General features: G+C 30.1%; 3 protein-coding genes across 3 annotated transcripts in view; 2 read left to right on the plus strand and 1 right to left on the minus strand.

Annotated features, from left to right (window-relative positions):
- Window positions 1–5,774, minus strand: part of LOC106681106 (pyrimidine-nucleoside phosphorylase) — a 23,536-nt gene extending 17,762 nt beyond the window's left edge. The window contains exons 1-3 of the mRNA XM_014421265.2: window positions 5,453–5,774; window positions 1,318–1,398; window positions 1,084–1,217 (exon numbers count right to left, since the gene is read on the minus strand). Coding sequence (XP_014276751.1) covers window positions 1,084–1,217; window positions 1,318–1,398; window positions 5,453–5,567 — 330 coding nt within the window. The 5' untranslated portion in view covers window positions 5,568–5,774. The remainder of the gene's footprint in view (window positions 1–1,083; window positions 1,218–1,317; window positions 1,399–5,452) is intronic.
- A 5,319-nt stretch (window positions 5,775–11,093) lies between these two features.
- Nop10 (Nop10 ribonucleoprotein) lies at window positions 11,094–11,419 on the plus strand (the record flags this gene model as incomplete). The annotated part of the gene is given in 1 exon segment (XM_014421266.3): window positions 11,094–11,419. A coding segment is annotated over 1 exon segment (188 nt), but the record flags the coding sequence as incomplete, so codon positions are not given.
- Window positions 11,420–13,113: 1,694 nt separating this feature from the next.
- Window positions 13,114–14,296, plus strand: part of LOC136797001 (tektin-4-like) — a 7,481-nt gene continuing 6,298 nt past the window's right edge. Inside the window, exon 1 of the mRNA XM_067052354.1 lies at window positions 13,114–13,140. Within this exon, the coding sequence (XP_066908455.1) occupies window positions 13,114–13,140 (27 nt within the window). The remainder of the gene's footprint in view (window positions 13,141–14,296) is intronic.

Raw genomic sequence — 14,296 nt, forward strand, 5'->3', positions numbered from 1 at the left:
AAAAAAATTTTTTTAATTGATTGATAATTGTGGAATTGGATGGTAGTAGATTGAAAACAGTGACAGATGAAATATAATATCATGTAGGTAAGAAGATATGTATAATATAAGATATGCAAGTAGTGTCTAGAAAACTGAAAAAATAAATAAATAAATAAATTGAACACTATGATAGACAATGAAGTGTTCATTCATAGCCCTGAAACTCAGGTCGAAACGTCGGCATAAAATAAAATAAATATGGTTTTGTTTATTTATGTTGTTCTTTGCTGACCGCACCCCCCGACAAACTTCTCCAATCATTAATCTACGGTCAACTATCTACACCTCATTATGATTTCTAAGATTACTTGATTTCATTCTTCAGAATACCCGTCAGCTCCTAGTATGCTCTCTCGTTTTCCCCTTATTCGACTACGGTTCCTTGGTCTACGGAGGGCTAACTGCACATTTAGCTGGTCTAGATTTGAGACTGAAGAGACTCATGAATTGCTTCGTAAGATTATCTTTGGGTTTCCATGGCGCTCTCAAGTCTCCCGCTGGTATACCGAATTGAAGTGGCTCTACCAACCTCCCGAATTGAAGTGGCTCTATCCAACCTCTCGAAGGCAATACCTCCTCCGTGTTTTCCTATTCCAATTCTTTAAAATAAAAAAAATCTACCTGTATCCTTTACTCCTCACTCTACGTTTATCCATCCATTCATTAATTACTAGATCCATACCGACTGATTTATATATGCCCTCCTATGGAACCGCCTCCTTCAGCAAATCCTTCGTCATATGTGCAACCTCCTTCTTTAATTCTCTTAACCAATCCTCATTCATTCCTTTCTTTAAACAACACCTATTCCTTCACCTACTACATAATTACACCTCTGCATTAATGTGAACAATGTGTATAGTCATGTATTGATTACCATTAATGTTTTAATGTAATTTTAATCTGCATACTGAAAATGTCTATATGTTTGCCATACAATTAATCCTAATGCTAGGAGACAATCGTCTAAGGATAAAATTATTTTTTTATTTCATTGGAAGATAAACCAATTAATCAAGTTAAATTATCTGTTAAACGTACCATCGGAACAGTGAGCCCTAACTCTGCGAGGATTGGTACCAGAGGAATGGATACTTTGTCTCCAACTCCACCTGTGCTGTGTTTATCAACGGCCACAGTGTTCCATTTAAGCTTGGTTGCGCCCTCTTTTCCACCTTGCGAAACAAAGGCCAAAAGTTTTTTTTTTTTATAATTATCAAGACTCAATGTTTTTTGTAAATGTAGTTTTTTAGTATAAAGTTCAAAATATCTTACCTGTTAAAACCATAGCTTTAGTCAAATACATCGTTTCTTTTGATGACATACCTCTTATGGCTATTGCCATTAACATTGCTCCTAAAAAATGTGATTATAAATGGATTAATTAATAAAATTATAAAATGTTGCAAAATTATTGTATGACTCCATAGCCTTATGGAGCTGCTACACATTTGCATAATCGCGCCTGTCCAAGCATGTGTAAGAGTAGTTTGGATTGGATAGTATAAAAGCATTTGTGGCCGAATCGTCGAGTATATCAAAGAAACAGTATATCGTTAGTTAATTAAACTAACAAGTATCTTATAAAAATACTTGAACGAAAATGTAATTTAATAAATGTTATCTAATATCATTTCTATGAGTATATTTTAACGTGATTTTCGGGCCAAGAGATAAAAAAGGAGCCAAAACAATTTCTTTTTTGTATTGCCGGTAAAGAACCAACACAGAACATCCACAATTATTTCAATAACAAAAAACTCCATTTGTAACCTTTTTTTCACACTGACTAAAACGTCGTTCTTGAACGGACCGATCTCATCGACCGAATGGGATAACCTCGTTACAATATTTATGTTTTTTTTTTTGTTTTTTTTACTTCTTTTTCTGATAAAAATAGTTTAAATCGAAGGTAGTAGCTGGCATATGTTCGATCCCCGTCATGTTAGCCTACCTGAAATATAAGAGCGTATATAATAAATAATACAAAAGTACCCACAACTCACATCAACAGTCCAAAAATACTTAGAAAGTTAAAAATAAAACATGGACTAGTTAATTAATTTCATTTATCTAATATTATTATGACAAAAAGGATAAACACATTTAAGCAGATTGTAAATTAATTTTATTTGTGTTGTGTATTTAATTTTTTATAAAGAGGTTGTTGGAAAAACCCAGTGTATCTTTTTGGGGGAAAACCAAAAACTGTGATAAATTATTTCACTAGATAGTGAAAAGGCGTTGAGGGAATCCAAACCATCACAGAAAGTTTATATTTAAGAAAAATAAAAGAAGGAAGAATCCAAGTATATATTGTCGATATGCTTATAAAAATATGTATTTTGCCCGAAATATTTTTTTTTTTCGGTTCAATAATTGTAGTTAACAAACACTACCTGAATTTGTCTATTCAAATACAGTCCCTAAGTAAATTCTATCACAATCTAGTCAAACATATATATATATAGACACATGTAATTTAAAATGTGTACTCCAAACCAGTGAAGATAATATGAGAGGTATATTAATAAAAGATATTTTAAGATACAATTGATAAAAAAATATATGTAAAAAATGTGATATGTATATTTTATCAGGTAATTAATTTCTTGAGTTATTTTAAAGGTTGAACTCTCTAAATAATTACGTAAAAGTTTATCATTTAAATTAATAATTTATCATATGAGTAACTTATTTAAAATTGAAATGCATTTGTTAAAAAGGAATTATATTTTCAAATCAATTTAAAATAAATTATTTGAATTCAGAAATCACATATGCTAGTCCCATTTTTTTTTCTTTGACTACTTCAGGTTTTGCAACAAAGATCACTCCATGTTTAATTTAGTTATTTATTTTATTTTAATTTTTTTTGACGTGACAACGTCTTATAAATCATTTTGCGGGATGCCATGTTAGAAAAAGTGTCCCGTAACGGAAATTGACTTCGTTTAACATATGGATATTATATCATATGTATAAATATTAATTAATGTATAACCAAGCAAAAATAAATATCTGAATTCAATATGTGAACTGGTTTATTATTTCAAATATATAACATTGGATTGATTTTAATTTATATTTATGTAATATTAGCATAGAGTATACGTTGTCACGGAAATATGTCGCCTACACGGGCACGGTTTTTTTTTTTTAGATTTTCTATAATGATTCCGAAAAAAACTTTTTTTATTTAATAGATTAATTAATTATTGAGTTAACATTTTAAAATGATACATAGTTTTTAGAATTGTTTGGTCATTATTTAAAATTCAGATGCAATTATTAAAAAGCATTATACTTAAAATCAATTTGAAAAAAAATTATTTGAGTGCAAAAATCACATTTGTGAATCTACGGTTTATTTCTGTGACTACTTCCGATTTTGCAGCGGCCAGAGATCACTCTGTTTTATGTTTTTTTAAATTTCAGATAATGATTCCAAAAAAGAATTGTTAATTTACTAGAATAATTAATCATTTAATTAAAAGTTTAAAATAAATATTTCTTTTAAATTGAAATGCACTTGTTAAAAAAAAAAATTATCCTAAAAATAAATTATTAAGTTCTTAGATAACATACGGGAATTCCCGTTTTTTTCATTTTATCTATATTTTTTTTATGTTTGATATTTATTTTATTAAAATTTTTTTTACATGTAAATATTTACGCAGGAATGAGGTCTGATTGTAAAGATGTTGGAAAAACCCAGTGTATCTTTTTGTGGGTGGACATACGGAGTTAAGAAATTGAAAGAAACAACAGTATTAACCGAAGCATTTTTCGAGAAACAATCAGAAATACTTTTAAAGTGTGAAAATATGCCAAATGATGTCCCTGTCAAAGTCGAGCCATATAGTAAACTTAACTCGAGCAAGGAAACCCTGCAATACCCACATGACCACCCTTGAAGAATGGTGCCAAAATTGGAGGATTAATTCCAATAAATCCCACCAAATCACATTTGCCCTTCGTCGTAAACCAATGACCTCTTGCCCAAAGTATCCTTTAATATAATATGTAATAATACCTTACTTATTCCTGTCGAACAGATCCGTTACTTAGGACTACATCTCGACAAACAACTGACATGGAATCCTCATTCAAGACTGAAAAGACAAGGAACTGCTCGTCGATTTCGACTATTATAACATTTAATAGACAAACGGTCTAAATTGCCAATCCATTACAAAAGACTGATCTACATGACTATTATAAGGCCTATCTGGACATACGGAGTTGAGCTTTGGGGCTCGATTAAACTTCCTCTGGAATCCGATCCTTACATTCCAAATCCTTAAAGTTCCTTACTTTGTCACAAATCAAGGGATCCATTAGGAATCAACGATCCATATGTTGCCGATTTGGCCATAACCAGATAATAATCCTTCCATGATAAACTTCCCAGCCACCCAAACCCACTAGTATCTAACCTGGCTTCTCCTTCATTACCTAATCCTCCTAGGCGTCTAAAAAGAAGATGGTCTCGAGATCTTCTCATCTAGAAATATTATTGGAGTTCTATCAATGGGTAGATTCTCCACATGTTTGTATCATGTCATTATATCACTTACACCAAATTTATTTGTTGTATATATATTTTTATACAGTTGTAAATAACAATCAATAAATTATTTTTGTGGGGCAAACCAAAAACTATGATAATCTCTGGGACTACCGGAGTTTTTTTTTAAACTAAACCTCTGTTTCAGCTTACGCCACGTTTGATTTTTTATTATTTTTGTTTAGATTTTCTGTAATGATTCAGAAAAACATTGTTTAGTTTCTTGTGTAATTAATTATTGAATTAAAAATTTAAAATGATATCCAGTTTTTTTATAGATAGGTAAACGTCCGAGGGTAGACCGAAACGTAAGCGAGAGGACTACAGCAAGACTGATTTGCTAGTTTGAGATTGGACAGGTGTATATAGAGAATGGCTGGTGGTATCGGCATCGAACCTTTGAGTTCCCTAAGCTTTTAATATTATTTGTTATAGGTATTATTTTATGTAGTCCCTACTACTCCTGAGCTATAGGTTAATATTCTTTGAATGAATTATTTAATTAATGTATTAATTCATGGTCGGGACAAGGACGTAACCAGGATTAAAACAAGAAGAAGCAGGCCATAGTCTAGCAGATTACATTTCAACACGTAAAAGGATAATTTTAAGAACATTATATATAACTGTCGCAGTACTTTATTAGTTATTACAATTCATTAAATTAATATTTTTTTTTCATTCCTAGGGGGAGGGGGCAGTTGCCCCTTCTGCCTCCCTCGGGGTCACCCATGGATCGGGACCTTAGTAAAATTTCCGCTTAAGAGAGTTTTCTGTTATAGAGGGGTGTCCGTTAAGAAAGATTTCACTATATTAAATAAATTAATTATTAAATATTACCTATTTGTGCTTCATATGCTGGATTTTCGGTCACAACCGCTTCGATAAATGACTTAATTTCATCTTCGGTCAACTCCAGGCCTGATCTCTTCTTGGCTATGATATCTTGCAACATGTTTTACCGACGGTGCACGAGAGACTGCAACCCGATTAGCTGAGTACAGAAGAAAGGAACGTGTCGGATGCCTGGGAATCCCCGGCTTGTTGCATTCGTCAGTGCCCTTCGATAAAAATATGATCTAATTTTTAAACACGACTGGACGGAAGAGCACAATTTAAAAATTCTGTTGTATCTTCAAGTAGGATTTTAAAATGATTTTGAATTAAGGTGTAGCCCGTCATATACGTGCTCGCATTACCTATATTGGTTATCAGTGGTTGATTAATTTGATTAGTAGATAAGTATGTGTTTGCTTTATTTAAAACAAACATCTATTATATAATTTTTTTTAAAGGAGGAGATTCTCAATTATATATCTATGTATGTGTGTGTGTGTTTAATAAAGAACAACTTTCTTATGGTGTATCTTTTTTTTTTTTTTTAGGGAAATTCATCTTTGAATTATTGATTATTAATGAGAATGATTGAAAGAAAATATTCTTAGAATTAAACCAACATCGTAAAAAATAAAATAATATCAGAATAATTTTTTTTTTTTTAAACAATTCTATTTTATATACTTTCATGACGTTTCGGCCTCTTTTTAACGTTGACCATTTTCAAACTTTGTTTTCTTACTTTTTCACTACAGTCATCGCACTATTATTAGTGGAAAATATTAAGGAGTTGTGAGTTTCATTCTAATATAATCAGTGACTGTGATACAAAATCCGAAGAAAAAATCTTTTTCGGTGCACGCTTCACAAAACTTTCAGTTAGTACATTACAAACGTCTACTAGCACACTACAGACGTCCCCAAAATTTGTGTAGATTGGTGGGCCCGTGTTGAAATTATCAGTATTTTTGTAATTTAAAAAAAAAAATAATAAAAATATTTCTAAGACAAGGGAAGGAAAATATTATGAACAAAGAATTTTTATTTTTCTGTTGTCATAAACATTCATTTCTAAGGATTTCTCAAGGTAGGAAAAATGAATACAGAAGTCATCATGGGCCTAGGCTGGCGGGAGCAGGATCGAGCCTCGGCTCCTAGATTTTTGGGACGCATGGAAAAAAATAATAAAGAAAATAGTGAACTAAGTTTATAGATGATATCTTTCTGGAAACATCTCATAATTAAGAAGGTAACATTGTTGAGTTGAAATCCTCACGGATTACAAGATCACAACCACACCTTCGAAGGGACAAGATGGGTCTACGTCGGTTAAAAAGGTAACATTCAATGATCGCAATTATTTATCATATATTTAACTCTAAAAATAATGGGGGGAACGAATGAAAAAGAACCTTTTTTAGATTCCATTCTTCCTATTATAATTTTAAGTTTGCCATTTTAATAATCTCAGAATGTTTGTTGAAAATAAATCAAAGAAGGCAACCATCGTAGAATAGGTGGTTTTTGCCAGCAATATATATTTTTTTTATGCATTTATGTACAATAACAACAATAATAAATTTTATGCTCGATTTATAATAATTTATTGTGATTATAGCTAATAAAATGTTTAAATGTAATGATTGAATTTTATGGAGTAGCAATAAAATGGTGGGGGTTATCATGGAATGCGGAATTATATATCTATATTTACCTATATGTACTTATCCATATATGTATTTACAAGTGTGTATGTAATGGGCCGAGTTGTGTCCCCCCCCTTGGCGAAAAACTGCCTACGCCCATGGATGTTGTTCCTGCTAAGCATACAACAGTTAACAAAGATAACGCAATCGGGAATGATCGGGCTTTATCGGCTTTTACTGTTAGAATCAGATATATCTATTTTTCTCCTCTATTTATTCATAAAATTCATTAATGTTTTGTATTTATCTATTTTTTATTATTGCTAACAATGAGAACTGTTTATTTTTTTTTTCAAATAAACAAAATTTTCATTTTAATTTTTGACAAGAGCTTCGATTAAATAATTAATCACCAAAGCCTCTCATTTTCAGCGTTATTTTCCAGCCTGTTTTGGCTAATGTTCATCTGTAAAATTCAGACAAAAAATCGAGTTTTTCTAAAGTTTCTTTTGATTTATGGCTTCTTCTTTATTGGTTATCCAATTCTTTAATTGCTGTCTAAATTTTATTTTGAATAAAAATTATAAAGTTCTTAAGCTTGAATAAAAATAGGTTACAACTGCTTCGGGTCATTATCCTTGGTGCAACTGGTCTTTCTGCAAAGCTAACGGACCATTTAAATTCTCAAGGTTTCAAGATTACGCCTCCGTGCAACAGATACTAATGCAAAAGAATGTACTTCATTGAATTTCTTTTACTTGGTATATTTCTTTTTTTATTAAAAAAAAATAATAATAATAGTTCATCAATATGAACAGAAAAACAAAAAATCTGCGACGGCGCATTATACAAGACGAAACATTCAAGAATAAACTTTTATGTTTCTGTTGTTATAAGAAATTGAATTTTAGGGTTGAAGTGTGAATAACTAATATAAATATTTTCCTACCAATTACATCCTACAGTTAACAAAATATATAAAAAGCCATATACTTTGTAACTGTAATTAGAAAAAGGAGAGATCGGGCACGCTTGACAGTCTCCGATTTTCCAGTTTCAAAAATGGTATCTAAATTTTTTAACACTCTTAACAATACTAAATAGTTAAATATTACAGATTGCTAAAGCCACCTCAATCGAAAAAGTATTTTTGAAGAAAATCTTTAAAAGAGGACACATACAACTAAAAAAAAAAAAAAAACTGGCTGGGGTATAAACATTTGTTTGGTTAATCTAACAATTGAAAACAAAGAACAACAAGACAATGAATATAAGTAAAAATAAAAGGCCTTTTAAACAAAATATTAATTAGCAAAATAAATTATAAATTGAAATAAATAAATTTACAAAATTAATAAATATAAAATAAATTCTGCTCATCGATATCGATAGGTCAGAGACAAGATGGATTCTGAAGCATGTAACCGCTCCGAAAGGTCTGAGATGTTCCCAAGTCCAATTTTTGAAACGTTGGTGGGCCCACGTCTGTACTGGCTCATCAACAGTCGAACTGTATAAAAGTCAAGAGGGCACTTATTAAAGGCAGGCATGACCAAAAAAAGCCTGGTTCCGGACTGTAATGTTGGGCGAAACACTCAAAATATCTAAAAATAATACCAACTGAACGCATACAGGGCTAGTTAGAATATATTGGCCACTAATTAGCATCAACTGATTATAAATGAAGGTTGCCGGTTCGCTGCTAGGCGACGCCTTAGCAACGGTTTAACAACCCTCAGCAATAGTTTTTATTACACTTAATTATAACGCAAATATAAATAAATATCTTTCTTTTCGAATAAGCAAATTTTAATGAAAATAATACAAATAAAAATAAACGTAACTAAATTAAACACTACGGATTCAATACTGTTTACAGATTATTCACAAATTAATTATTAAATATGGCGTTAACACAGATAATAAAAATAAAAGTTACTTTAGAGCAAGAATTTTCGCAAATTCTGCATTTACGGCCTGTTAAACTATTTCAACAAGAATGACAACTAGCTGATATGAACTACCACTTATGGTACCTAGATGTACCGAATTTAATCAAAAGAGTTTGAAAAAAATGTATACAATTTAATATATATAGTGATAATTCATTAGATTTTTTCGAATTTTATTGAAAAATTGCTAGGGACGCCCCAAAGATATACCAACCTTAAATAGGTAATTTTTTTTGCCAACTTTGAGCTTGGCCGTTCACACACAGAGACTATTTTGCGAGTCCTTGTCATTGGGACTCATTGGACCTAAAAACGTGTATTTAGCCTGTTAAAAAATAGTTTAACAGGGCTTAACCTAACTTTTAGAAAATCTTCTGAAGTACCTTTAATTTTGATTACTAGAAGTAATTACTTTAAAAAAATGTCATTCTCTTTTATTGTTGTTTCCGTTTCCATTTTTTAAAATAAAACCAAAATATAAAAAATAAAAACATATATAAAAGAGAAATAAGTAATAAACTGGTCTCCATAGAAATGTTATGACTTGATTAGCTTCGGTGCGCCGATTGGGCTCATATATACGAAACTAGATCGTGCACGCAATTGGGAGCCGTTACTAAGTTTTTGTAGTTCTATACAAAGTTCTTCTCGAAGTTATTTAAGTATGGCTCGTTGAATATTTAATTCGAGCGTGTAAATGTTTTAAATACTTAAGAGTCACATTGATATCTGGAGTTTGATTTTATAGAAACATCACAACTTTAGGTAAGGAAGTAATTGTTTGTCGAAAAACCTACCCATGGCTATTGGGGCAACAGGACCTTCCAGTCCAGGTTCTGGGACTGGGTAAGAATCCAACTTTTGTGGCAAGATAAAAAATAATGTTTCATTTTTTTTCATCATAAAATAATGTTTTGTTTTTAGCATTAAAGCAATTTAAAACTTAGAATCAGGGACTGAAAATAACTTAATTTTTATTTCTAAAGAGTTTCAATTACAAACTAATTTTTATGATGAGTATATAGTTGACCGTGGATTATATACACGAGGAGAAAATGACTAGGGTTGCAGTCAATTAAGAACACAAAAGTAAAAACTTGTGCTAACCTTTCGGCCAGAATTTCCAGCCTTCATATGAGCTAAGAACAAAAAAACAACCATAATGAATAGGAGGAATTACAGATTGATTAGAAAATAAGAAAACAACTAACATTACAGATACTACATAAATAGGTGTAAAAGACATGTTTAGCCTAAGAATTATATTTGAAAAATAGTAAGAACTAATTAATAAAAAATTAAGTCTTAATTATAGAAAACATATTTTCAATGGAAATAATAAATTAACTAATTGTCAAATCAGTTATTAAAAGATTCTTTTCATGAAGATTGTTAAAATATTTCTAAAATAGATTATGAAAGAAAATGAAATATGATGGCAAGTTCAATAATTTTACCAGATTTCCTTTCAGTTCTGGTAACTTCATGTTACCATCTTCCATGGTTAAAAATTAGTGTTTCACAATTTTCAAACAAATTATAAAAATGTTTCATTATTAATAAGGAGATTTGACTAGATAATTATTAATTTCAAAATACCAAACAAGGGCATTACTGTAGAAATGTAGATTCTCTTACAATCGATTTTATCGAACAAGTAGCTATAACATACCAGGCACATACATCCATAACATAACCGTCTTAAATATCTATTTTAATCTAAATGGTCCCTATGTTAATATTAAACGTACGTTTTCGAGGTTAGCTGTTTACTAAACACAAATAGGGACCATTATGCCAGACTTGGTTATTTGGTTTCAGTAGACCTCGAAACATGTATTTACGTCGAAAACACGAATTCGAAATTTTGCTTGGCCTCAATACTTTTTCTTACAATATTTCTCTTATACAGTTAAGTGAAAGAAAAGTGGCTTTTAAATTTAATTCACAAACAAATCATTGATCCCGAAAAACAGTTAATTAAGCAATGTATCTGTAGTGGTTCAGTAAACCACCACTAGGCAGTGCACACCTTTACTTTGTTCTCTAAACCTACTTCGGTGTTATGGTATTCTTTGGCACATACCTCGTTGGTGAAATTCGTTAATGATTGTTTGGCTTGAGCTTGTAGCTTCAGTTTGTCAGTTCGAAACGTGGTTTGGTGTTAAGTTGTTCTCTTGAGCCATGTATCTCAAATATTATTTGGATGAAAACAACCAGAGGGTTTACACTTTGAGCGATGTTGCGCCAGATGGTTCTCCAACGAGCTGCGCTCATCCTGCTCGTTTCAATCCGAAGGACCAGTACTCCAGCCAGCGAATAAGGATAAAGGCAAGATTTGGTCTCCTACCTACTCAGAAGAAAGAAGAGAAAAAATGCTAAAGGATGATGAACTGAAACTGTATTTGTAAACTGCATTATTGTAATGTATTATATTTGGTGTAGTGTCATGAAATGTTGAGTTATGGAAGTTGGGGCAGACATGTGCTACAATTGTATATTTTTTATTTTGTTAATATAAATAATTAACTACTTATTATTTGTTTTGATCTTCCCATTAAGTTCATAAACTTTTTAGTCTAGGAATTGATATTACCATTGCATTGATTTCTTAATGATTTAGAGAATTGTTAAGGTCATAAGAACTCATGTTTAATTAGATGTATTGTTAAAATAAATATTTTAATTAATTGCAAGTAATTTTTTAAAAAAATATTTAGGCCTGGTGAAAATATTTTAACAAGTTCAGAACAGATGTCTGCTCAATACACTGTTTAATAAAAAGTAACTTTTCTTTGTTACTAGGTAGAAGCTTCATTGCTATAGTAATGCCCTTGTTTGGTATTTTGAAATTAATAATTATCCAGTCAATCCTCCTTATTTTCTTCTCCTTTATACTTAACCACTACTATAATTTGTTTTAAAATTGTGAAACAATAATTCTTAGCTATGGAAGGATGTAATATGAAGATAGCAGAACTGAAAGGAAATCGGGTAAAATTATTCAAGTTACCAGTATATTTCATTTACTGTTATAATCTATTCTAGAAATTTTAAAAATATTTTGCCAGTCTTCATGAAGAGAATCTTATAAAGATTTATTTAATTTGTTGTTCATTAGTTTGTACCATTTTTGGTTCTCCTAGTACAAGATGTGGAGAGAAGATAATGGTGAGTTATTTTACACCAATTTTTTTATTACTTAAATGGAGACTATGTATAGTTACTGGTTCAGCAATTTTAACTAGTACAGTTTTTTAAAAAGCAACATTTTATAAAAAAATGCACTGAAAAATCAGCAATTAGTGTGCTATTAAGTAGTTTATCTTTGTAGGAGTAGAAGTTTTCATGATATTTTCTAAAATAAATTGTTTTTAAGTTGCTTGTTAAAAAAGCACTCTATTGTAAACTATTAAATGTAAACAGATCTACTAGAGCCCAAGTTAATGTACTCGATTTTAAATGATGTTCTATTGGATTTTCTAGTGTTGTAGGTAGTTTCAAAGATATGGAGCTCCAAATGAAAAATTAATTTTTTTTGTGTTTCTCTAAACTATACTTGGTAGACTCCTTAAGTTTGACGTGTAATTATACATAGTTTTCATTAAAGTACCTAATAAAAGAAAATTAGGTGAAATAACTGACTTTTTTCCTACTGGGCTCTTGTGCTATCCAGAAAATTTATTATTTATGGAATCAAATATGTGAAAAAAAGATTTTTTTAAGATATTCACAAATTCATTCAGGATATGAGTATCTATTTACTGGATTCTGGATTAAACTATTTATAACTTAGACCTAGTGGTCTCTACCTGAAAAAAAAAAACACCCATAGTAGGTCCTAATAAAGTTACTAGTTTCTTCAATAAATTTCACATTAGTGGTTACAGCATGATTTATATTTTTAAAAGAAAGAGATAACTGTTGTGAAACAATTTTTATTTAAAATGATTACTCAATTAAAACTATTTATTAGCTCTTAAATAAAAAAGAATGTTACAGTTTACAGCCATGGCAACAGCAGTTACAATCATTCAATGGTGGCAACTGTATAATAGATGCTGTCATGGCAACATTTACTGTCTTAGCTCCAGTGTGACAATTGACAGTACATGTGGCAGTGAAGCTATAAGTAACGTGGTCTGCTAACGCAGTGACACTGCAATGATGGGAACTGTCATGATTGCATACCAAATATTATAAAGTTACACCATTATAGATTTTTTTTTTTACATCTATGTTTAAATAAAAAGTAATTCCTTTTTTTTATTAAATCTTATTTAAAAAACATGAAAAAATTGTCCTTTAAATATATATTTTAAAGTTAAAAGATAACTGTTTAGAAAATAAAATTTCATCAACACTTATTAATACTCAACAGAAAAAAAATTAGTTATTTAAGAAGAAGATGATTGGGGATGCAGTCAGTGAAAAACACAAATTTATCTATAAGTGCCAATGTTTCAGCCAGAATTTCAAGACTTCTTCAGGGCTAAAAACAAATGCTAGAAAAGAATGAAAGAAATCACAGAATGATTAAAAAATAAGAAAGCCACTAACATTATAGATACATAAATAGTGTAAGTATTACAAGAACATAAAGGCTGTATGAGAAAATTAAGTTAGGGGAAAGAACAAATTATGAAATTCTAGTTGGTAAATATATGTACCATATTTAAAAAATGAAAATTATAATAAGTAAATATGAGTAATTACTCCTTTTCTCTTTAACTTTATATTGTATTTCTTTCATTGTAGTATTCTACTTACATATTCATTAGTAACACATATATCTTTTTCTGTAACTTTAATTTTAGTTAATTATTATTTAATTAAAATATTTATATTTCTTTCTTTTGGATTATATAACTTTTTATGTTATTTCTTTAATCCTGTTATTTTACTTACATTTATGTTTTCTTTACCACTTTATTTTAAATAATTTTCATTTGTAACATGTATTTACAGATTAGATTTTCATATATATTTTATTATTTGTTGTTTCCTCTTACTTAATTTCATCCTTACTTTCTTTATCTTCTTATAATACTTGGACTATACATGTCTTTCAACACTATTTATATAGTTTCTTTAATGTTTGTTTTGTCTTATTTTCTAATCATTCTGTAATTCCTCTTATTCATTGTGGTTGTTATCTAGTTTTTTGTTCTTAACTTTGATGAAGGCTTGAAATTCTGGCCGAAAAGTTGGCACAAATTTTTACTTTTGTGTCCTATCATCTTCTCATA

Source organism: Halyomorpha halys, unplaced genomic scaffold, assembly GCF_000696795.3.
Source record: "Halyomorpha halys isolate HHAL.00 unplaced genomic scaffold, Hhal_1.1 Scaffold309.1, whole genome shotgun sequence".
Taxonomy (NCBI): Eukaryota; Metazoa; Arthropoda; class Insecta; order Hemiptera; family Pentatomidae; genus Halyomorpha; species Halyomorpha halys.